This window comes from Rhinopithecus roxellana, chromosome 21 (genome assembly GCF_007565055.1).
Source record: "Rhinopithecus roxellana isolate Shanxi Qingling chromosome 21, ASM756505v1, whole genome shotgun sequence".
NCBI classification, from domain to species: Eukaryota; Metazoa; Chordata; class Mammalia; order Primates; family Cercopithecidae; genus Rhinopithecus; species Rhinopithecus roxellana.
The window spans coordinates 7,726,305-7,751,649 of NC_044569.1; the positions used below are offsets into that span (position 1 = coordinate 7,726,305).

Consider the following 25,345-nt stretch of genomic DNA (forward strand, 5'->3'; position numbering starts at 1 on the left):
TATGTGTGAGGACAGAAAAAAACTTGGGCATAAAAACGTAAAACTTCTATAGTAATTGTTTCTGGGTATAATTACATTTGATTTTTTTATGTTTTTCTATAATTTAAGATTTAGTTTTACAAAGGTTATATATTTTATTGCTAGAAGAAGCAGGTAAGCTATTTCCATTTGAGGGGAAAGTGGATTGTGTGTGTGGTTTTTATTTTTATTTTTTGAGATGGAGTCTCACTTTGTCCCCTAGGCTGGAGTGCAGTGGCAGTCTCGGCTCACCACAAGCTCCACCTCCCTGGTTCAAGCAATTCTCCTGCGTCAGCCTCCCGAGTAGCTGGGACTGCAGGCATTTGCCACCACACCTGCCTAATTTCTGTATTTTTAGTAGAGACTTTCACCATGTTTCACCATGTTGGTCAGGCTGGTCTCGAACTCCTGACCTCGTGATCTGCCCGCCTCTGCCCACCAAAGTGCTGGGATTACAGGCGTGAACCACCACACCTGGCCAGATTGTGTTATTAATTGGTAGTAAGATTCCTGTAGACTAATCAGTTAGCTTGATTCCTTTGAAGTGATGGAGGCGGAAGAAGAACCAAGCCAGCTGCACTTTAAGCTCTGTGTTATTAGCTAATGAGTCATATATTATGTTGTTGTTGTTAACATTATCACTTCTAATGTGAGTGTTCCCACCTTTTATTGGTAAATGACATCACAGAAATCCAAGTGAACTCATTACATAAGTAAACCTTAGCTTTGGTTCCAATACATTTATATCCCCCATGGGAATGAATTAGAAAGTGCTTAACTACGGATTGAGTCTCCCTTATCCAAAATGCTTAGGACCAAAAGTGTTTCAGATTTCTGGTGTTGTTGTTGTTGTTGTTTTGGAATAGTTGCATTATACTTACTAGTCCACCATCCCTAATATGAAAATCCAAAGTGTGAAATGCTGCAACAAACATTTCCTTTGAGCATCATGTCAGTGCTGAAAAAGTTTTGGATTTTGAAGCATTTCGGATTTTGTGTTTTTGGATTAGGGCTGCTCAACCTGTACCTACATTTGTTTATCATTGTTTACAGATGGAATGAGGATACTGGTGTACTGAACTTTCCTGAATCCTATACAATTTTAGGAGGATGATGGTATTCTTTTAATTTAGCAACTTCTATGTTAGAGGCGCTTTCATATACTAGTATATGTGAACTTGTTTATGTTTCCTTTTTCAGGTGGTTACGGACCATTTCTATCATCTTGTTCTTGAACAAACAAGATATGCTGGCAGAAAAAGTCTTGGCAGGGAAATCAAAAATTGAAGACTACTTCCCAGAATATGCAAATTATACTGTTCCTGAAGACGGTAAGATTTCAAAACGTTCTTATGATTGAGGAATAGAATTGTTTTATTAATAGTCCTGTAACTCTAATTCACATACTTCTGATGAATCTAAGAAATTCACTTATTTTAAAACAATTCTCTTTCTACTGCCCATATCCTAAAGTACTGGGGTGTTAAAAGGTCCTATTTAGGATCCCGTTTTTAAATGTTTCCGAGTTTGACTTTCCACTGAAACTGTGCAGCCGAAGAAAGAGCCGTTTTGGGGTGTGACTGTCATGCTGCTGTGAGCTCTCCCTCTGGAGCCTTTGACAGGGTTTGACATGACAGGGGCCTTGTTAGTCCTTGATACAGACCTTCTCACTGCACCCTCAGATGACCCCGCATGGTAGTTTCTATTATTCTTTCCCGTGGAAAGAGAGTCTGAGAGAGAAGAGATAATGTGTTCAAAGCCACACGGGTAGAGTCATGCAGGCAAGGCAGTCCTTGCACCCTTTGTCCCCAAGCCCGGGCTGGCAGCAGCCACGCTTACCTGCTCCTATCTCTAGCCTTGCTGTGGCTGCAGCCTTGGGGATTTCCAGCAGGGCCAGCAGCCACCCCAGGCTGCCTGAGACTGAGGGGTTTCGGGGCACGGGACTGTCAGTGCTAAAGCTGGGAAGGTAGACCAGGAAGTGATGGTCACTCCGTTTCCAGTCGCTGACACTTCAGTTTCCAGTGAACACCAGGTCTACCAGAGGCCCACAGGAGTGATTTAAGGTGAAACAGCACCGCTTTCTACATCTTGAATTCCAAACTAGATAACGCAGAATAAAAGAGACTTTCCTGGAAAATACAGTTAAGATTTGGAAAATTTACTTTTTATTCTCAATGAAGAAGGAAAAGAAAACTTGTATTTGTCATTAAACTTTCTTGCTCCTTATGTTCCATGTTCTTTTCTCCTTCATGGGAGAGGCATTATATAAGTATATTCATAGTAAATCCTGACCCGTGTGGGGCACGCCAACAAAATCCTGGGAATTCTCCCCCACCCCAGCCTGTCTTGCTTGGGCTGCTGTATAACACAATACCTTAGGCTTGTGATAGGGTTTAGATCTGTGTCCCTGCCCATATCTTTTGTGGAATTATAATCCCCAATGTTTGAGGTGGGGCCTGGGGGGAGGTGATTGGATCTTGGGGGTGGATCCTTTATGAATGGTTTAGCACCATCCTCTTGACACTGTTTTCATGATAGTGAATGGGTTCTGTGAGAGCGGGTCATTTAACAGTGTGTAGCACCTCCCCCATCTCTCTCTTGCTCCTGCCCTGGCCATGTGAGATGTCTCACTCCCTGTTCATCTGCCATGATGGGAAGCTTCCTGAGGCCTCCCCAGAAGCCTAGCAGATACCAGCATCATGCTTCCTGAACAGCCTGCAGAACCATGAGCCAATTAAACCTCTGTTCTTTATAAATTACCCAGTCTCAGGTGTTTCTTTATAGCAATGTGAGAATGGACTAACACAGCTGGATAATTTATGAACAGAAATGTGTTAGTCACAGTACTGGAGGCTGGAAGGTCAAATATTAAGATACCAGCCGATTCAGTGTCTGGTAAGGGTTTCTCTGCTTTATAGATGGCACTGTCTCATTTCCTCCTCACATGCTGGAGACAGCGAGGGGTCTCTCTCAGGCCTCTTATAAGGATATAATCCCATCCATGAAGGCAGAGCCCTGGTGACCTCATCACCTCTCAAAGGCTGCTCCTCTTGATACTCTTGCATTGGAGATTAGGAGTCAACATATGAATTTGGAGGAGACACAAACATTGAGACCTTAGCACCCCCAAAGAAAAGTTTTATCAGAGCAATAACTATTAAAATGATGTAGGAGAAGAGGGGAATGAAAATTTCATGTTTGGCTGGGGGCAGTGACTCACGCCTGTAATCCGGGCGCTTTAGGAGGCCGAGGTGGCAGATCACCTGAAGTCAGGAGTTCAAGACTAGACTGGCCAACATGGTGAAACCCTGTCTCTACAAAAACTAGCCGGTCATGATGGTGGGTGCCTGTAATCCCAGCTACTGGGGAGGATGAGGTGGGAGAATCGCTTGAACCTGGGAGGTAGAGGTTGCAGTGAGCCGAGATCACGCCACTGCACTCCAGCCTGGGTGAGAGAACGAGATTCCATCTCCAAAAAAAAAAAAGAAAGAAAAGAAAAGTAGATGTTTGTTTTTGCCTAGCTGTACACGTATTTTAATGCTGTGAATATACAGCAGTCCAAAGCTGAAATTCCTTCTGTGTTTTCATAGTTGTATCTTTGTTTCATGTTGCTCACGTAAAGTTCTATTTGTCATTTCTACAGCAACACCAGATGCAGGAGAAGATCCCAAAGTTACAAGAGCCAAGTTCTTTATCCGGGACCTGTTTTTGGTAAGCCATTTTGTTAACCTTTGTTTTTTTACCTCCATTCTTAATCTTTTGTTTCTTGCAATATGCAAATTACTTACTCTTGGATTTAATCTTCCTTAACGTTATGAGAGATGAGAAAGGGTATGTTACTTTCATTTCACAGCTGAGCACACCGAGGTTCAGAGAGGTTAGATTTCTCACCCCAGGTCACACAGCTTCCAAGCAGCAGAGCCCGGGTGAGAACACAGCGTCCCGGGGAATGGCTCTTGGATGGGCTAGACTTCATTCACTTCTTGTACTTTCCAAAAAGGACAGCGTCCTTCAGCAAAATCTAAGCACCCATACTCTTCCTCCACCCAAAAGCACGAACAGGCTGATGGTTTATGTAAAAACAGGTGTGCTCAGATTCAGATACTTTTTCTTCAGCTTTCTGAGATTCTGAGATTATTTTTGAGATATATTTGAGATTATATTTGGGATAATTTTGAGATTCTTTCAAACTTACATATGAGGCGGAAGATTTGTACAAATAACTCCCATATACTCAGGCCAGGCACGGTGGCTCCCGCCTGTAATCCCAGCACTTGGGAGGCCAAGGCAGGTAGATCACCTGAGGTCAGGAGTTCGAGACCAGCCTGGCCAACATGGTGAAACCCCGTCTCTACTAAAAATACAAAAAAATTAGCTGGGTACAGTGGCAGGCGCCTGTAATCCCAGCTACTCTGGAGGCTGAGGCAGAAGAATTGCCTAAACCCAGGAGGCAGAGGTTGCAATGAGCCGAGATCACACCACTGCACTCCAGCCTGGCCGACAGAGCGAGACTCTGTCTCAAACAAAACAAACAAACAAACAGAACTCCCATATACTCTTTACCCAAATTGACCAACTGGCAAAACTTTGCCACATATGCTTTATCTATATTATTTTCTTTGAAATAACCTACAGTGTATAGCTAGCTGTGAGTTTTTACTCACTTCAAACTATTACATGCCAAGACATTCCCAAGAGCATGTTCCCGGTAGTAGTCCAGGTGCACTTAACACGTGTGGACAAGGTTTTAGCCCTGGTAGCACTAGGGCTGATCCTCAGCCGTGAGGCCTTTCCACGGGGACCGGCACTCCAGCCTGGCCTTTCACCGCCCTTTTCCCAGCCACCCCTGTGGGATGACTCTTGAATCCTACAGTGAGTGAGAAAATAACAATGAAGAGAAATCAAGGCCGCAGGGTGAGTTCAGAGGACAAGAGTTCCCCCAGAAGTGCATGGCCGTAAGTGCATGGCAGCACGGGAAGAGCTTGTGCAGGTGAATAAATCTGGGATGTGCTGTGTTAAATACAGCGAGGGAGGTTCCTCTGCCTCTCTGAGACTGTCAGATTCTCAGAGCCTTTACTTAAGGCCAATTCGTGTGCACTGCAAATCTCTTCAATAAGGGAATTTAGTTTGTAATAGATCAAGGGATCCCTTAATTTTAAGGAGCATTTTGTAAGACCATAACATACAGAGACACAAAAAAATGGTTTTCTAATGAGAACTAAATGTTAATTAAGCATGCATATGTTGGGCATTTAAATGAAGATTAGAAACATCCAGGCTGGATGCAGTTGCTTAGGCATGTAATCTCAACACTTTGGGAGGCCAAGGCAGGTGGATCACCTGAGGCCAGAAGTTCGAGATCAGCTACACAACATATCAAGACCTCGTGTCTACAGAAAATTTTAAAACGTACCTGGGTATGGTGGCGCAGGCATGTAGTCCCAGCTACTCAGGAGGCTGAGGTGGGAGGACTCCTTGAGCCCAGGAATTTGAGGTGGCAGTGAGGTATGATTGTGCCACTGCACCCCAGCCTAGGTGACCCCAGCCTGGGTGACAGAGCAACACTCCATCTCAAAACAAAAACAAAACTATTTGAAGCAACGCCCTTTGCAATGACTCCATTCCCTTAATTTTAAGGCTCTAGACAGGGACAAATAGTCACACCATTACAGAAGAAAGCCTTTTTTGGTATGTTTATTTGGGACATTGCCTCGCAGTGTCACCCAGGCTGCCTGGAGTGCAGTGTCAAGATCATAGCTCACTGCAGCCTCCAACTCCTGGGCTCAAGCAGCCCCCGTCCCTCAGCCTCCTGAGTAGCTGGGACTACAGGCACACACCACCACACCTGGCTAATTTTTACATTTTATAGAGATAGAGCCTTGCTATGTTGGCCAGGCTGGTCTCGAACTCCTCGCCTCAAGTGATCCTCCTGCCTCCACCTCCCAAAGTGCTGGGATTACAGGTGTGAGCCACTGCACCCAGCCAAAAGCCTATTTTTCATTCATTCACTACACTTACTGTGTGTGTGCCAAACACCTTACCTGGTGCTTTGGGATTAAAAAGATACATAACCTACTCATTTCAGTGTCCGTAAGTTTTTTTTTTTTTAATGCTCAAGGGAAGCCTGACTATTGCTAAAGTGAGTCTGTCCCCCTGTGAGGAGTTTCATACCTCAGGACATCTTCAGGACACCCTTTCTGTGGTCTAAGCAGCTCTCTGAAGCCTGTTTCCCAGGATGCCTTGTCAAAAAAGGAGTGGAGGGGATGAGGAGGAGGCCCAGGGATTCCCGTGGCACCAAGGAAGAAGGCGAGCTTCCACAGGACCTCTATCGAAGTCTGCCTGGGCTGCCATAACAAAGTGCCACAGAGGCTGAGTGTCAAACAGCAGAAATGTATTTCTCACAGCTCTGGAGGCTGGAAGTCTGAAATCAAGGTGTGGGCAGGGTTGGTCCCTTCAGAGGCCCCTCCCTTGGCTTGCAGCCGCCTTCTCCCTGTGTCTCACAGGGTCTTCCCTCTGCACACGGCTGCATCCTCCTGGTTTCCTCTTCTCTCTAGGACACCAGTCATGCTGCATTAGGGCCCACCCTAATGACCTCATTTTACCGTCATTGCCTCTGTAAAGGCCTTATCTCCAATATAGTCATATCTGAAGTGCCGGGGGTCAGGGATTCCACATAACTTCAGGGAACACAGTTTGGCCTGTACCAGCCTGTCCCCACACCCACAGCACTCAGCTTCACAGTGCACATGAGCACATCATTGAGGTGTCCCCACAAACCATGACTCGTAGTGTCTAACCCCGTTTCCCAGGTACTTGACAACAGATCACTTTTCTCCCAGAAGGCAGCAAACATTCCCCTGATAACCAGGGGACACCCTGCTTAGCAGATGCTAAACTGCCCCTGTGTGGAGGCGGCCACGGGGCCACTGCACTGTCCAATACAGAACCACTGGCACAATATGGACATTTAATTAAAACTAGCTGGCGGAGCGTGGTGCTGCTTCAGCTTCCTGGGGGCAGTGATAAGGGTAAGGCTGGCCGGGCGCGGTGGCTCAAGCCTGTAATCCCAGCATTTTGGGAGGCTGAGACAGGCGGATCACGAGGTCAGGAGATCGAGACCATCCTGCCTAACATGGTGAAACCCCGTCTCTACTAAAAAATACAAAAAAAAACTAGCCGGGCGAGGTGGCGGCGCCTGTAGTCGCAGCTACTCGGGAGGCTGAGGCAGGAGAATGGTGTAAACCCGGGAGGCGGAGCTTGCAGTGAGCTGAGATCCGGCCATTGCACTCCAGCCCGGGAGACAGAGCGAGACTCCGTCTCAAAAAAAAAAAAAAAAAAAGAAAGGGTAAGGTTATCTGGGTCCTCAGCTGATGCTTGCATTGAGACGGTTCCTGCCTCTAAGTGCTCCCATGCGAAACAGGCCACCATCACCAAAGCCTCCGGCACCTGCTCAGCGTGGCCTAGTCCTTCCCCAAGGTGCATGCTGGGGCCACGCAGGGCTAGTGCACACGCTGTCTCTTGCAGAGGATCAGCACAGCCACCGGCGAAGGCAAACATTACTGCTACCCGCACTTCACCTGCGCCGTGGACACAGAGAACATCCGCAGGGTGTTCAACGACTGCCGCGACATCATCCAGCGGATGCACCTCAAGCAGTACGAGCTCTTGTGAGGATGCTGCTGCCACCCCGCGATGGAGCGGCGCCCCAGACCGCCTGACTGCCAGCCCCATGCCATGGTAGGAGGCAGGGTCTCTAGTTCCATCTCGCTGCCGTCTGTCCCGTTCTGTGTCGACCACCAAGCCTCTGGCTACCTCTGTCCCCTCAGGTTTGGTTGTGTAGCTTCTGTTATTGAATACAACCTTCCGCAGCATCCCACTCCCAAACCACCGACTCTCATTGCTGACACTGCAGCAGAATCTCTCCGGGTGGGAGCCCCTTTATTCATTCTCCCTTTATTGATTCATCGAGGAGAACTTGCTAGATGGGGAGAAAACGCAGTTTGCTTTTTCCCCACGTTGTCAAGGGTGACTGCAAGAGCGCACGTGCGGTGCCCTGAGCCCTGGCCCCCTCTGATTTTCCCTTTATGAAGCTGCAGGTTGACGAGCGATGGTCCCTTCCCATTGGCCTTAGCCCTAGACTTAGAGTCAACCCCAAGCGACAGAGTGACCAAAAACCCTTTTACAGTCACATTCAGAGTCGCTGCTGGCCTCAGGCATTTGAATTAGAGCTACTTTGAGCCTCTTACATTTAGGCAGAAAACCTACCACATTCACTACTGCAAAATGTGTCTTGTGTAAAAATGATTCTCTAAACTTTCACTAAGGCATAGTCTTCTTTCTTAGATTCTCTTTGTTGTTGTCCCTATTGCTGGTTTATTATACTGTACAGACCACAAAATGTAATATTCTTTTGTATAACTACTAAAGAAAAATCCTTGTAGATCTTTGTGCCTTTACCATGGCTATCTATACCTGTACGTGAAATGTGTTTGTATTGTGCTGAAGAGCTTAATGTCAACATTACCTGCTGCTTACTCTGAAAAAAGGAATGAATGGTAGCTGTAGAATTTAGGATATTTCATAAGGTTGGCACTTTATAAAATACTCCCTGATTTAAAAAATTGTAAGTTACACACGTTAATCATCCACATTCTACCAACAGTGTCGTACCAACATCACAAGCTGTTGCAACCACCTGCTCGCTCTTCTCTGAGCTGTAAAAACCTGAACTCAATTCAGGGGTACAAATTGCAATCTAATCTTTTCAGGGTACCAGGGACTTTTTCCTCTCTCTCTAGACAATATGTTTCCTAATTAGTCTGCTAATGAAACACTTCAAGTTCCCTAAGTGGGAACCGGTCCATCATTCCCTTAGTCAAAACTCTGGACACAGGCTACATCACACAAGTAAGCCAACAGTAAGAGAAAAACAAAACGTGGCGTGTCCGTGTTTGTGTCTGGCCTAGAATAAGGGTGCCAGCTTCACGTGCGTTTTGAAGAAGAAACATTACAAAACCTTAATCTGAAGTATAAAGTCAAAAGATAGGGCTCTTTCTCACACTCGCAAGATTTACAAATACAGCCTCAAACATTATGACACACAAACAGCATCCAGAAAGTAAGAACCGTTGTAGCGATGACACTTCATATTCCATCTGCAGCCACAGAGCTGAGGGTAGTTTTCATAGGTCTGAAATAATCTGTACAGATGTCCAAAGTTAAATTTTCAACAATACAAATCTAGAGAAGTGACAGCCTATTACTTCATTACTCTCCTTTTAGTCTTTAGTCTGTAATATTTTCAAGTTTACTCTATAAATCAGCATTTTGTAATCCTTTATAAACTCATCCAGATTTAAATGCTACTTTTTCATGAAGGATGACAACTTTATAGACAGTCAGTGCCACACACACATATTTTATCTCATCACCATCTTCCTGCCCTTCCCATCCACTGTCTCATAAAACCCTCAGTTGAACTAAGATAAATACAATAGAAATTATTTGCAGTTCCCCTTGCACTGTCAAAGTAAAACAAGAAAACTGAAAAGCTACACCCCCAGCAACAAAGGGAAGTATGTTGTTGTATGCATCCTCACTCAACAATACCCTCTGACTAAACATCCTGTTTAAAAGTTTAATTCAAACAAGAGCCAGACCGTTAAGAAAAAAACAGAAAGAAAAACTTTTATCTGGCTTACGATTATTAAAGCATTTATTTTCAGGTACCAAAAGCCATATCCCATTCTACTTTTCAAGTTTCTTTTGATCACTGACAGGCATTATCAGATGTAACAACTTGGTCTCCTATAGAGAAAATTACACTTATTTAAAAATCTGATTCCATTAATTGATCAAGTATAAAAATCTACGAAAACAGGCCGGGCGCAGTGGCTCAAGCCTGTAATCCCAGCACTTTGGGAGGCCGAGACGGGCGGATCACGAGGTCAGGAGTTCGAGACCATCCTGGCTAACACGGTGAAACCCCGTCTCTACTAAAAAATACAAAAAAAAAATCTAGCCGGGCGAGGTGGCGGGCGCCTGTAGTCCCAGCTGCTTGGGAGGCTGAGGCAGGAGAATGGCGTAAACTCGGGAGGCGGAGCTTGCAGTGAGCTGAGATCTGGCCACTGCACTCCAGCCCGGGCGACAGAGCGAGACTCTGTCTCAAAAAAAAAAAAAAATCTTCGAAAACAATATGTTCTGCATATCACATCTGTATTTTTTTTTTTTTTTTAATTTTTTTTTGAGATGGAGTCTCACTCTGCTGCCCAGGCTGAAGTGTAATGGCACGATCGTGGCTCACTGCAACCTCCGCCTCCCGGGTGCAAGGGATTCTCCTTCCTCAGCCTACCAAGTAGCTGGGATTACAGGCGTGTGCCACCACGCTTGGCTAATTTTTATACTTCTAGTGGAGAAGGGGGTTTCACCATGTTGGCCAGGCTGGTCTTGAACTCCTAACCTCAAGTGATCCACCCGCCTCAGCCTCCCAAAGTCCTGGATTATAGGTGTGAGCTGCCGCGCCCGGCCACATCTGTACTTTCAAAGGTACAGCTTTACGGTACATAGGAATTCGAGAACCACTTCACAGGATGAGGGAAACAGCCCAATATTTATATATACACATAATCCCACGTGTGTGCTGGCGGCCACCAGGCCCTTCCTGGGGGAACAAGGACTGTCGTGCATGTGAGTGATGACATTAATAGCATTTAATACTGTACAGATGCAACCTTTGATGATACATATATTTGATAAAAATGAGAAAACAGATTTGTTGTAGAGTACCTGTCCACTTTGCTAGCATGAGAACAGTACAATCAACTATTTATTTTGCAGTTACTCGTGTCAGTGATTGAGAATTTCTGTGATGTGCAGAGAGACAGCCTGTAATTGGTCTCATCATCCACTTGATTCTAACATGATCTCTGCCCAAAGTTCCACTTCTTGGGCTTTGATATTTACAATGGCGCCTGCTCTTCATCCTGTCTTACGCTTTCTGAGCAAGTTCAAACCAGAAAGAAAAGGTGAGGCTAAAAGCCCCAAGTGAGAGAGTGTGAGGACCACAAGGAAGCCTACCGCTCCACAGTAGATGACCAAAACCACATCCTCACGTGGGAGGTAGCACTTGGAGAGGGCGTAGTCTGTGGGCGTGATGCTGCCCTGGAAAGGAAAAGGGAAAGTTAGGCTGACAGCACCAGGCACAGGTTGAACACCACAGTCTTAGAAACAGCAGAGGGAAGACTGCCTTCTCAGGTCCCCCTCAGGGGAGGCAGGGAAGGGGCCCTCCTCCCCTGAGAACAAGAGGGCCTGCTCTTCCTCCTGCACCAGGCTCTTCCCCCAGAGCCCCACCAGCCCAGGCTCTGGCAGGAGAGACAAGTAAGGCCCAAGTGTGCCTGGGTGGAAAATGTCTGGGACACTGACCTGTCAAAACTGGCCCCTGGCCCACTGGGTTCCCATCAAATATAATGGGAGATCCGTAACAGAGATTCAGAGAGGTACATGGAGTTCCAGGGTCATTGGTCAGCAAGGAACAAGGAGGGAAAGGTGTCTTCCTGCCCCGTGATGCTCAACTAAGCATCTGTTCCCTAGAAGTACATATGTCCAGGTCGTCTCCGTGGGCTTTTCTCTGCAGGTAACGTTTATGTGGAATGACAGTGGCAAATGTTTTCATTTACTTGAATTTGAAAATGTTAGGGTTTCCCCCACCTTTTAAGAAGTAAAAGAACCTGTCATACCAGCATCATGAGCTGGATGTAGGAGCCCGTGGCTGAAAGGAGTTAAAATGCCCAGTGGTCATTAAGTGAAACACCTTTTATCAACCTGCAAAGGCTGTAGCATTCTCTGCCAGGCCAAATGGGCATGTTTTGAAAATAAGAGACGATGGCTGAGTATAGCTTATGAATAAATGGTTGTTTCTTTGGAAAAGTAAACACACACAGAGTGTAAGAGGAGACGACATGGCCCTCCCTGAAGGATCAAGTCCACCTGGACAGTGCCCTGCCCTCACTTCCCACACAAACCGCCCAGGAATGTCAGGCTGATTGGTTCCCGGAAGGGTGTTTGGCAAGAGGCAGTGCACGGAACTACGTGTAGAGGGAGGGAAATTTGTGTGTGACTTTTGTAAATTTTTACAGATTGCAGCAATTAAATAGTTGATTACTGTGTTGATTTAAATACTTATGGAAAGCTTTCAGACAAAAATAAACTTTCACGTTACCATGATGAAACTGGGGTTGTTTCTGTTCCTCCAACTGAAAGATGGGACGCTGAGCTCGGGGACTCGGCCTCCGTGGTGCACCTCGCAGGCGCTGTGCGTGTGGCCACTGAGAACCAGGCGCGGCTGGAGCCACCACAGCAGCTGACAGCAGCCGAGAAGACAGCAAAGCAGGCTGTTAGCTCACCCTCAACCAGGCTCTCACCGCTCAGCAGACAGCCGCTGGCCATCGCTTCTTTCATTAAATTAAATACTAAATCCTTGTTTTGAAGGACTGGTTTATTTTTTTCCTTAAAAATCCTTTGGTTTATTTATACTAAATCAAAGGTAAGGTCAGCCCCTTTGAGTCTACTGTTCTCATTCCAGATTTTATCTACTTTTTGTGCTTTTTTATCTTTATAAATATACATTTATCTTATAAATATTTTCTATATTTATATATTATATATAATGTAATATATGTATTATATAAATCTATATAAGAAAATGCATTTTAATTTTAATTAAGTCCCTAAAATTTTGATTCTTCCAAGTTCCATTCACATTTCTAAACACATTCAAGTTGGTAAAAAACTCTGAATACAAAGAATAGCTAAGACTGTTATTGACTTCAGGGTAGGAAATAGAAGTAGGTTTACTGGAAAAAAAAAAAAGAAAGCAATTAACTGATGGTGCTGTGAAGGCCAGGCCTCCATCCACCCCGTCCCCAGGTGATAACTAAGTCATCAACGTTTCAGCAAACACCTGCTCTAGCCTGGGCGCTCTGCTTGCTGACATGCAAGGTGATGAGAGTCACAATGCGACATGAATTAGCATCATGACACCCTGGCAAACCTTTTGTGATGCCTCCCGTGAAAGCACGTCATAGTTCTCCTTAAATGGGATGTCCCTTTCCTCCGGAGGAGCAGCATCGTCCCCAGAACAGTTAGCATCACTTCTCCGATACAGAGGATAATGCTGTCCGGGGTGGAGAGAGGAGTTCAGGTGGCTGTCGTGAAACTGCAGGCTGCCTGCTGTCCGCCATGAGCCCCTTCCTCCCCCAGCTCACCTGCAGGAGGACGGGGGCAGATATGGGCAGCAGAGGCCCAGGTCCACACCGGCGGGAGCCACGTGCCTGCTGGGTACAAGTCAGGCCATTAATCCGCACACCTGACCCTCATCAAAGGGCAAGAAGAGCTGGGGGGCTGAGTAACAAAAGCAGAGCGACACGGCCAGAAGTCGCCTGTGGCAGTGAGATGCTCTCCTACCTCGCGGGAGCAGTTCAGTCTGTGAGAAACTTCAATGAGCTCTGCTTCTGCTTCAGAGCAGATGCCACAGCCGTCCCCGTTCAGCGCCACACTGTTGACCATCACGAAGCTGAGGCAGAGGGAAACAGACAGGTGAGGCTGCTGGGGGTACCAGTGCTTTCTTTTCCCCACTGTTCCCATGAAAAGAAAGCTAAGCATCCAATGTAAACAAACAAGCCCAAAGCAGTTTTCAATACCACCCAGAATAATTTGGTGTATTTTTTTTTTTGAGACGAAGTCTTGCTCTGTCGCCCAGGCTGGAGTGCAGTGGCTGGATCTCAGCTCACTGCAAGCTCCGCCTCCCGGGTTCCCGCCATTCTCCTGCCTCAGCCTCCCGAGTAGCTGGGACTACAGGCACCCGCCACCTCGCCTGGCTAGTTTTTTTTTTTTTTTTTTGTATTTTTTAGTAGAGACGGGGTTTCACCGTGTTAGCCAGGATGGTCTCGATCTCCTGACCTCGTGATCCGCCCGTCTTGGCCTCCCAAAGTGCTGGGATTACAGGCTTGAGCCACCGCGCCCGGCCTTTTGTATTTTTTTAGTAGAGATGGGGTTTCACCGGGTTAGCCAGGATGGTCTCGATCTCCTGACCTCATGATCTGCCCGTCTCGGCCTCCCAAAGTGCTGGGATTACAGGCTTGAGCTACTGCGCCCGGCCTGGTGTATTTTTAAATAAGTCAATATTAACAAAAATAGCATGACTGGGAGTTCAGTCTAAGACATGATCGAAGGGTTTTTGACCCTAAACTTGTGAAAAATCCCAGGTGACAGAAGCTCTGCAGTTAGACTCTGTCTAAGCTCATCCTCTGACCAGAACCTCATCTGCTACAGGGCCTCTTCTGTGCAGAGGGCTAAGAACCCCGCTGCCCACTCCATCAGCTGGTTGTGAGGATTTAGTGAAATGGCATGGCAGGTGTTTAGAACACAGCCTGCCACTAGAAAGTACTCGGTGCTTGTCAGATATTGTGACTAACAGGTAGAGGGAACCAGAGGGTTCAGCAGTGACATACAGACACACACAGCAAGTAAGGCAGAGGGTAGGGTGCCGGTTAGAGCTAACTGGCTATGGATAATCCCAAACTACGGTAATAACAGAGTCCATTATGGTTAGACTCAACAGCCACATTTTTTTATAGACTCCCACTAAATACGCTTTTATTTCCTACACACATACCATCTTGGAATGACGAAAGTACCAGTCAGTAAAGACTGCTTGAAATTTAACTCATCTTAGAGATAAGGAGTGGAGTTACCAAGTGATCAGCAGTATGATGAGCTGTTAAAAGTGTCTTAAACACACACTTAGAGGGAACTAATTCTCACTGTATCATGTTTCTGTTATGAGTCAGCCGAGGAAGCTGCCTACTAGAGAGAGACTCTGCCCTCCTGGCAGAGGGAGGGAAAGGTGAGCAATGGCGGTGAAGCCACGGGACAGAAATGACCTCACCTGCAGACCTGCTATGTCCAAGGTCAACAGAGTGCTCGGCACCCACAGGAAGGACAAGATTAAAAGAGAAAAGGCTTCCACTCCCACCTGTTTTCTCTCCACCACGTCTATCATCAGGAGAGAGTATAGAGTCCTGCCCACTGTGCTGCAGCCGCATACACAGCCCAGAAAAGATCTAGAGATGGGCACTGAGGTGGCCTCGCAGAGCGGGAGCTGCTCATGGTCAGGCTAAGGGTCAGGGTGCTCGGGTCTAAAAGCCCAGGCCGATGGAGATGGGTAGCACAGAGCTACAGAAGCACTGTGACACACTTGCCACCAAATTCCACGACACCATAACTACGGGAACAGTCTTTGTAAAGTGAAATGAGTACATTTTGATCAAATAAAAAGACTCTTTTACAAAGTGGGCTGATGAAATTTGCACCACCCAGAGACAGGGCAGACAGAAAGAGGATCATTCCCACAGTGGCTGGGCAGAGTCATAAACTGACTGATTCATTGTGGGGTTGTCAATCGGTTTCCCATCTATCGGCTCCCATGGCGAGCACCAGCAAGGACAGCCTGAGGCACTGCTGTTTAAAGATTGTAAACCAGGCTACACGGAACATGGGCAGATGACAGATCCCAGTATGGCAGGCACCTTTAGAAAATCAAGTTTCCGGCCGGGCGCGGTGGCTCAAGCCTGTAATCCCAGCACTTTGGGAGGCCGAGGCGGGCGGATCACGAGGTCAGGAGATCAAGACCATCCTGGCTAACACGGTGAAACCCCGTCTCTACTAAAAATACAAAAACTAGCCGGGCGAGGTGGCGGGCGCCTGTAGTCCCGGGTACTCGGGAGGCTGAGGCAGGAGAATGGCGTAAACCCGGGAGGCGGAGCTTGCAGTGAGCTGAGATCTGGCCACTGCACTCCAGTCCAGGCGACAGAGCGACACTCCGCCTAAAAAAAAAAAAAAAAAAAAAAAAAAGAAAATCAAGTTTCCAAGGACTAAAGGTCTTGGAAGAATTTACAAATACTCACTTAATGCCTTTCCAAGAAAACAGTCTTTCAGAGCTGAACACTTTCTCGAAGCGTTCCACTTTGTATGTGTTCATCCTATATTCAATTGTAGGAGGAAACGTTTTTCAGGACAAGCCATTTTAGACACTCCTAGAGTTATCATGAACACAAAATAACTTTCAAGACTGGAGTTTCACACTAGCATTATTAGTTAAGGGCCCCACCTGGCCCCAGGATAGCAAAGCTCAAATTTTAGTTCCACTACTTACTGTGAAGCCTGGGGCAAGTTACTCAGCTGCCCAGGGCCTCATTCTGCATTGGTACCATATAGGTAAAATAACAGGACCATGGTAAAGATGAATGTGTTCATATACGGAAGTAAAGTGCTTGAAACAGATGGCACATTACAAGCACTAGAGCACTATATAACTGTTAGCTATTAGAGTCTAAATGATCTTGTTTTTTCATTCCCAAAGACAATGATTGGCCATTAAATGTACATTTCAAGTTAGATGTTTCTCAAGGGCACATACAATTCATTCATTCCACAGGTATTTGTTGAGGGTGGACTATGCACCAAATAAAAACCCCTCAAAGAGCTGAATATCCCAGAGCTTACATCTTTTGAGGAAAACAAATTTCAAGACAGCACAAATAGGGCTTTCACCAGAATTCCAACAGATTTAGAATCAGAGTTAACCGGCGCTCTCAGGGTGCAGAGCTTTCGTGAACTACTTACTCATAATGGAAGCCAATGTCATGGTTTCCAGCAACTACCTTCAGCTGTACATGACTCGGGTGTCTGAACATTTTCTGAAATCGCTGCACATCATCTGCCCAGGCCTGAGGGAAAAAGAAAAAGCTCTGGAGCCAAAGAACCATCCCCGCCCTGTGGCTAAAAAAACATGATCCCTGTTTTGTGAAGTGCAGTGGTGTGATCTCTGCTCACTGCAACTTCCATTTTCCGCATTCAAGCGATTCTCCCACCGCAGCCTCCCAAGTAGCTGGGATTACAGACACGCCACCATGCCTGGCTTTTTTTTTTTTTTGTATTCTTAGTAGAGACACGTTTTCACCATGTTAGCCAGGATTGTCTTGACCTCCTGACCTCGTGATCCACCCGCCTCAGCCTCCCAAAGTGCTGGGATTACAGGTATGAGCCACCCCACCAGCCAATGATCCTATTTTGATGTGAGAAGTGAATGAATTCCCCTGTTTAAATCAGATGTCCATAAAGATGATGTAGAACTTTTTTTCTTGAGATGGAGTCTTGCTCTGTCGCCCGCCACCACGCCTGACTAATTTTTTTGTATTTTTAATAGAGATGGGGTTTCACCATGTTAGCCAGGATGGTCTCGACCTCCTGACCTCAAAATCCGCCTGCCTTGGCCTCCCAAAGTGCTGGGATTAGGGATTACATGCGTGAGACACCGCACCTGGCCACAATATGTTTTTTAAGACTACAATTAATACTTACTGTTATTTAATTTGATGCCAAGTTTTTGTTTGATTTTGTTGTTTTTTTGAGACAGGGTCTCACTCTGTCACCCAGGATGGAGTGCAGTGGCCATGATCTTGGCTCACTAGAACCTCCGCCTCCAGGGTTCAAGTGATCCTTCTGCCTCAGTCACCTGAGTAGCTGGGATTACAGGCACCTGACACCATGCCCAGCTAATTTTTGTATTTTTAGTAGACACAAGGTTTCACCATGTTGGCCAGGCTGGTCTCGAATTCCTGACCTCAAGTGATCCACCTGCCTCAGCCTCCCAAAGTGCTGGGATTACAGGCGTAAGCCACCAAGCCCAGCCTGACACCAAATTTTTAAAACGTATCCTCTCCCATCTTTTTTTTTTTTTAATTTTATTTTATTTATTTATTTTTTAATTTTTTATTATACTTTAAGTTCTAGGGTACATGTGCATAACGTGCAGGTTTGTTACATATGTATATTTGTGCCATGTTGGTGTGCTGCACCCATCAACTCGTCAGCACCCATCAATTCATCATTTATATCATGTATAACTCCCCGATGCAATCCCTCCCCCCTCTCCATGATAGGCCCCGGTGTGTGATGTTCCCCTTCCCCAGTCCAAATGATCTCATTGTTCAGTTCCCACCTATGAGTCAGAACATGCGGTGTTTGGTTTTCTCTTCTTGTGATAGTTTGCTAAGAATGATGGTTTCCAGCTGCATCCATGTCCCTATCCTCTCCCATCTTAAAACAGTAACTGGCAATTCCAAAAAATATTTGGTTCATGCACCTATTATTTCAAGATCCCCTGAAGACCATTCATAGACCCTGGTGGAGAAATGCTTCAGATCTGGGCATGCTGTAAGAACAGGCTCTTACAGAATGTCCAGTAAGTTCTTCATGTGTCCCAACCAAGACGAGGTTGAGAACATCTTTTTTTTTTTTTTTTTGAGGCGGAGTCTCGCTCTGTCGCCCGGGCTGGAGTGCAGTGGCCGGATCTCAGCTCACTGCAAGCTCTGCCTCCCGGGTTCCCGCCATTCTCCTGCCTCAGCCTCCCGAGTAGCTGGGACCACAGGCGCGGCCACCTTGCCTGGCTAGTTTCTTGTATTTTTAGTAGAGACGGGGTTTCACCGTGTTCGCCAGGATGGTCTCGATCTCCTGACCTCATGATCCGCCCGTCTCGGCCTCCCAGAGTGCTGGGATTACAGGCTTGAGCCACCGCGCCCGGCCGAGAACATCTTTAAAAGTGGCATTCCCAGCCGGGCGCGGTGGCTCGCAGTTGTAATCCCAGCGCTTTGGGAGGCCGAGGCGGGCAGATCACGAGGTCAGGAGATTGAGACCATCCTGGCTGACACGGTGAAACTCCATCTCTACTAAAAATACAAAAAAACAGCCGGGCGTGGTGGCGGCGCCTGTAGTCCCAGCTACAGGCAGCAGAACGACGTGAACCCGGGAGGCAGAGCTTGCAGTGAGCCGAGATCGCGCCACTGCACTCCAGCCTGGACCATAGAGTGAGACACCGTCTCAAAATAAAAAAAAATGTGGCATTCCCCTATGGCTACAACTGTGGAAATGAACTAATGAGATGTGGGAGAAAGAAAGACAAAAAATACTTATTGTAACATATATTTCAAAATTATTCTGATACTTGCTTTAACTATTAAAACTTCAGAGTTATGTTAGTGTAGTTCTCATTTTTATAAAGCTAAAAATATCAATTGTACAAACACCCAGGGTAGAGAAAAAAACAAAAAAACCCTCTATTCTAGATGGTAACCAACTTTATCCTAAACGTTGTAAATCAGGCAAAACCTAAGGAAACATGCTGGATAGTGTCCTTGAATACATTTACAAAGATTCCACTTTAACAATAACATTTGGCCGGGCGCGGTGGCTCAAGCCTGTAATCCCAGCACTTTGGGAGGCCGAGACGGGCGGATCATGAGGTCAGGAGATCGAGACCATCCTGGCTAACACGGTGAAACCCCGTCTCTACTAAAAATACAAAAAACTAGCCGGGCGACGAGGCGGGCACCTGTAGTCCCAGCTACTCCGGAGGCTGAGCCAGGAGAATGGCGTAAACCCGGGAGGCGGAGCTTGCAGTGAGCTGAGATCCGGCCACTGCACTCCAGCCTGGGCGACAGAGCGAGACTCCGTCTCAAAAAAAAAAAAAAAAAAAAAAAACAATAACATTTAAAGTTAGATGGCTGGGCGCAGTGGCTCACACTTCTACTCCCAGCACTTTGGGAGGCCGAAGCAGGCGGATCACTAGAGGTCAGGAGTTTGAGCCCAGCCTGGCCAACATGGTGAAACCCTGTCTCTACTAAACATACAAAAATTAGCTGGGTGTGGTGGCGGGCGCCTGTAATCCCAGCTACTCGAGGAGGCTGAGGCAGGAGAATCACTTGAACCAGGGAGGCAGAGGTTGCAGTAAGCTGAGATCACACCACACACTCCAGCCTTGGTGACAGAGCGAGACACCAGCTCAAAAAAATAAAATAAAATAAAGTTAGAGTAACATAAAATCAGAATAACAGACATAGAAAAACATAAAATATTGCCCTTAATTTGGAAAAGCAACCTATCTATCCAACCTCATTTTGTAACTAGTTGTTTTGACATATAACATTTCCACTATCTCACACTGAATTATAGCCCAGAGGGTAACAAACATTGCCACTCTGTGAACAGTGGTTCCTGTCAACTCCGAAACAAGACTCCTCTTGCGTAGCTATTGAATTGTCCTAGGAAATGCCAGTAAGGTTTTGTGGGGTTTTGTTGTGGGTTTTTTTGTTTTGTTTTTGGTTTGGTTGTTTGTCTTCCTTGATTTTTATCTTTATTTTTTGAGACAGGGTCTCACTCTGTCACCCAGGTTGGAGTGCAGTGGTGCACAGCTGACTGTGGCCTCGACAACCTCCCAGGCTCAAGCGATCCTCCCACTTCAGCCTCCTGAGTAGCTGGGACTATAGGTGTGCACCACCATGCCTGGCTAATTTTTCTATTTTTTGTAGAAACAGGGTCTCACTAAGTTGCCTAGACTGGTTTTGAACTCCTGGGCTCAAACGATCTTCCTGCCTTGGACTAGGCCAGGCACGGTGGCTCATGCCTATAATGCCAGCACTTTGGGAGGCCAAGGTGGGCAGACTGCCTGAGCTCAGAAGTTCGAGACCAGCCTGGGCAACATGGTGGTGAAACCCCATCTCTACTAAAATACAAAAAAAATTAGCCAGGCATGGTGGTGCGTGCCTGCAATCCCAGCCACTCGGGAGGCTGAGGAGGGACAATCGCTTGAACCCAGGAGGTGGAGGTTGCAGTGAGCCAAAATCACACCACTGCACTGCAGGCTGGGTGACAGAGTGAGACTCCATCCCCTCCACCACCACCAAAAAAAAAAAAAAAAAAAAAGGCAGGCACAGTGGCTCATGCCTGTAATCCCAGCACATTGAGAGGCCGAGGTGGGCAGATCACCTGAGGTCAGGAGTTCGAGACCAGCATGACCAACATGCAGAAATCCCATGTCTACTAAAAATACAAAATTAGACGGGCATGGTGACGGATGCCTGTAATCCTACCACACAAGAGGCTGAGGCAGGACAATCGCTTGAACTCGGGAGGCAGAGGTTGCAGTGAGCTGAGATTGCACCATTGCACTCCAGCCTGGGCAACAAGAGCGAAACTCCATCTCAAAAAAAAAAAAAACCTCCTCCTGCCTTGGGCTTCCAAAGTGCTGGTACTATAGGCATGTGATGAAGTTTTTTAGACTACACCCCAAATTTAATATTTTCCAAAAACCATTAGTGACTGAACATTTTTAAGCAGCAAGAACAGTTCATGTCTTCATTTGTTTTGTTCCAAGGATGTAATAAGCAAAACATTGTGACAACTAAGGTGAGAGAACAGTTTTTCTCTTTGGTTTGTGGAAAGTCTTACATTACCCCAATACCCAGGCGGAGGTCTCAGCCCCCTCTGAAGGCAAAGGATCCTCACATCAAGTCCCCAGGGCTCTTTCTGCATCTCTCAGAAAAAAGAAAATCAGAGGAGAATAGCAAGTCCCTTTTGTAGCACAATTCTCATAATGTTGCGGTTCAATAAGAGTGTGAAATTAAATGTACATTTCAATATGTATTTTGCGATTTCAGTCACAACTGAAATAACATCTATCTTGCCCATGTCTTCCTTTCCCAAGAGGTTCACAAAACAGTGTATTCCAAGTAAATGGTATCTGGCTAATCGACCTATTTCCTACATAGACAAATGTTTACGATTAGCCGACCTAACTCGAGATTGAGTTGTTCTAATAATCTTAGATAGCCTATGAATCCTAAGCATCTTCCAGATAGCCTATGCATTTTTAATATCAGTAGTAAGTACAACTTCCATAAAATTTCCAACTCGAGCTGACATTGCTTCATGGATTCTCTGGGCTACTTGTGCTGGACCTCAAAGCAGGATGAGGGCACCTGGAACAGAGTCCTACCTCAGGGGTGCTCCACTTGCCTTCATCAAAGACATCCCCCAGGATGAAGACGACTTCTGGCTGCAGCAACCACAGAGCTGTCTGGAAGGCTCTCTCCATCTGCCATTCCCTGGACACCAATAGGAAAAAGTAAGGCATCAGTCTTTCCTGGGTGGAGGCTACTCCTGTATGATGCACCATTTAAACAGCAAACTAAATGGTTCCACTCTCCTTCTTCCAGAGTCCCACTCTTGCATTCCCATCCCCGGCTTGAAGGGCCAAAGAGTCCATATCTGATTAAAGGTGGGGAATTAAGTATCAGAGAAGAGTCTGCCACCCCTCCCACACACCCCAGACACTGTGGTGTGCAGGAACAGGTCCCACTCTGCACCCTGCAGCCATCACTCAGTCAAGACAGCAACTGGATCTGAGAGAGCCTAATGCAGCTTCCAAACATGTTCAATGTACTGATTTTGTACCACACAGAGGAGATGACTGTATCTAGCTTAATTTTCGCTTCTTCTTCTTTTTTTTTTTTTTTTTTTTTTGAGACGGAGTCTCGCTCTGTCGCCCAGGCTGGAGTGCAGTGGCCGGATCTCAGCTCACTGCAAGCTCCGCCTCCCGGGTTCACGCCATTCTCCTGCCTCAGCCTCCCAAGTAGCTGGGACTACAGGCGCCCGCCAGGTCGCCCGGCTAGTTTTTTGTATTTTTAGTAGAGACGGGGTTTCACCATGTTAGCCAGGACGGTCTTGATCTCCTGACCTCGTGATCCGCCCGTCTCGGCCTCCCAAAGTGCTGGGATTACAGGCTTGAGCCACCGCGCCCAGCCTATTTTCGCTTCTTCTTAAAGGGAATTCAACTTCCTTCTTTGCTTCCAAGTTGAAGGGGAGATGACAAGAGAAATAGGCTAGTCAATATCAAAACAGTAAATCCTGTAGATTTCAGACATGCAAGTAATCCTCCCAGAGGTAAAACAAGCAAATGAAAAGAGCCTGGAGGCCGGGCAGGGTGGTTCATGCCTGTAATCCCATCACTTTGGGAGGCCAAAGTGGGCAGATCATGAGGTCAGGAGTTCGAGACCAGCCTGGCCAATATCATGAAACCCTGTCTCTACTAAAAATACAAAAAGTCAGCTGTGCATGGTGGCGGGCGCCTGTCGTACCAGCTACTTGGGAGGCTGAGGCAGGAGAATTGCTTGAACCCAGGAGGCGGAAGTTGCAGTGAGCTGAGATTACGCCACTGCACTCCAGCCTGGGTGAGAGAGAGAGACTCCGTCTCAATAAGAAAAAAGAGGCCGGGCGCGGTGGCTCAAGCCTGTAATCCCAGCACTTGGGGAGGCCGAGATGGGCGGATCCCGAGGTCAGGAGATCGAGACCATCCTGGCTAACATGGTGAAACCCCGTCTCTACTAAAAAATACAAAAAACTCGCCGGGCGAGGTGGCGGGCGCCTGTAGTCCCAGCTACCGGGGAGGCTGAGGCAGGAGAATGGCGTGAACCCGGGAGGCGGAGCTTGCAGTGAGCTGAGATCCGGCCACTGCACTCCAGCCTGGGCCACAGAGCGAGACTCCGTCTCAAAAAAAAAAAAAAAAAGAAAAAGAAAAAAGAGCCTGGGATCTGGAATCTGACAGATAATGGCTTAACATCCCAGCTCAACCCATTGAAACGTTGTGTGGCTTTGAAAATACTGCCTATTCTGATTCCCAGTGTCTTCACTGGTAAATGGCGATTTTATTTTATTTTATTTATTTATTTATTAAGTTTCCCTCTTGTTGCCCAGGCTGGAGTGCAATGGCGTGATCTCGGCTCACTGCAACCTCTGCCTCCCGGGTTCAAGTGATTCTCCTGCCTAGCTGAGATTATAGGCATGTGCCACCACACCCAGCTAATTCTGTATATTTAGTAGAGACAGGGTTTCTCCATGTTGGACAGGCTGGTCTTGAACTTCTGACCTCCAGTGAGCCACCCGCCTCAGCCTCCCAAAGTGCTGGGATTCCAGGTGTGAGCCACCACACCAGGCTGGTAAATGGGGATTTTAAACCCTACTTGCACAGGATAGTTATGGGGTTAAATGAGACAGCGTTTGTAAAGCATGGCACAGGCACACAGCAGGTGCACAAAAATGTCAGTGCTTGCTCAGCCCTCCCCGTCTTCAACCTAACCAAATCCAGCCTATGTCATTTTCCTAAGGAATCCAAACCTTTCCTCCTTTTTAAGGCATTTTCCTGGCTGCTCCTCCTCTACAAAAGGGAAATGCGATGTCCTGGGATATATAAATAGGGGAAAGTAGGCTGGGTGCAGTGGCTCACGCCTGTAATTTCAATGCTTTGGGAGGCCAAGGCGGGAGGGATCACTTGAGGCCAAGAGTTCAAAACCAGCATGAGCAACACAGCAAAATTCCATCTCTACAAAAAAGTAAAAATTAGCTGGGCGTAGTGGCACAAGCCCATTGTCCTAGCTACTTGGGCAGCTGCAGTGAGCTATGATCCTACTACTGCCCTCCAGCCTGGGCAACAGAGCTAGACCTCGTTTTAATCAGTCAATGTAATTTCTGGTCAGAGGAAGATTTTTAGATCCCAAGTTAACCACTGAATGGCACACATCACCCGTAAAAGGCTTTTTACCCAAGATCTCTCTCAAAATACATTTCTCCGTTTTTCTTATTTTATTTTACTTTTTTTTTTAGAAACAGGCTCTTGCTCTGTCGCTCAAGCTGGACTGCAGTGCCATGATCACAGCTCACTGGAGGCTCAAACTCTGGTGCTCAGAATAGCTCAAGTGATCCTCCTGCCTCAGCCTCCTGAGTAACTAGGACTACAAGTAGGCATAAATAGCAAAAATTAGCTATTTTTTCATTTTTGTTTATTGTTTTTTTGCAGAAATGAGGTCTTGCCATGTGGCCCAGGCTGGTCTCAAATTCCTGGCCTCAAGCAATCCTTCACCTCCACCTCCTAAAGTGCTGGGATTACAGGCGTGAAGCTCTGCACCCAGCTTCTGTTTCTCTTGATTTAATGTTATTCACCATGGAAAGTAAAAATCTAGAAACAGCAGCAGGAAGAATGCACAGAATGCTACTTGGAGAGACATCAATCAGGATCAATTTGTAAGACCAAGACACTGCAGGCCCTGCACCAGCCCTTCTTGAGCTCATGCCTCCTTTGGTTTAAACTCATAGTAAGAGGCTGGGCGCGGTGGCTCAAGCCTGTAATCCCAGCACTTTGGGAGGCCGAGACAGGCGGATCATGAGGTCAGGAGATCGAGACCATCCTGGCTAACACGGTGAAACCCCGTCTCTACTAAAAAATACAAAAAACTAGCCGGGCGACGAGGCGGGCGCCTGTAGTCCCAGCTACTTGGGAGGCTGAGACAGGAGAATGGCGTGAACCCGGGAGGCGGAGCTTGCAGTGAGCTGAGAGCCGGCCACTGTACTCCAGCCTGGGCAGCAGAGCAAGACTCCGTCT

The 25,345-nt window shown here is 46.7% G+C and overlaps 2 protein-coding genes across 10 annotated transcripts in view; one reads left to right on the top strand and one right to left on the bottom strand.

Annotated features, from left to right (window-relative positions):
- GNAL (G protein subunit alpha L) overlaps positions 1-8,472 on the top strand; it is a 203,820-nt gene extending 195,348 nt beyond the window's left edge. The window contains exons 10-12 of the mRNA XM_010373435.2: positions 1,219-1,349; positions 3,662-3,729; positions 7,543-8,472. Of these exons, the coding sequence (XP_010371737.1) occupies positions 1,219-1,349; positions 3,662-3,729; positions 7,543-7,689 (346 nt within the window). The 3' untranslated portion in view covers positions 7,690-8,472. The remainder of the gene's footprint in view (positions 1-1,218; positions 1,350-3,661; positions 3,730-7,542) is intronic.
- MPPE1 (metallophosphoesterase 1) overlaps positions 1,435-25,345 on the bottom strand; it is a 38,015-nt gene continuing 14,104 nt past the window's right edge. For 2 of the 9 annotated variants that reach the window (XM_030925793.1, XM_030925792.1), the window contains 9 exons: positions 21,908-22,016; positions 16,699-16,802; positions 15,981-16,055; positions 13,480-13,588; positions 13,281-13,349; positions 13,067-13,189; positions 12,236-12,376; positions 11,095-11,178; positions 5,933-6,568 (listed from right to left, as the gene is read on the bottom strand). In XM_030925793.1, the coding sequence (XP_030781653.1) occupies positions 6,446-6,568; positions 11,095-11,178; positions 12,236-12,376; positions 13,067-13,189; positions 13,281-13,349; positions 13,480-13,588; positions 15,981-16,055; positions 16,699-16,802; positions 21,908-22,016 (937 nt within the window). In that variant the 3' untranslated portion in view covers positions 5,933-6,445. Of the gene's footprint in view, positions 2,148-5,927; positions 6,569-8,028; positions 9,219-10,599; positions 11,179-12,235; positions 12,377-13,066; positions 13,190-13,280; positions 13,350-13,479; positions 13,589-15,980; positions 16,056-16,698; positions 16,803-21,907; positions 22,017-25,345 lie in introns of those variants that run through there. The other 7 variants (XR_004055651.1, XM_030925797.1, XM_030925794.1 and 4 more) reach the window with 7 other exon arrangements.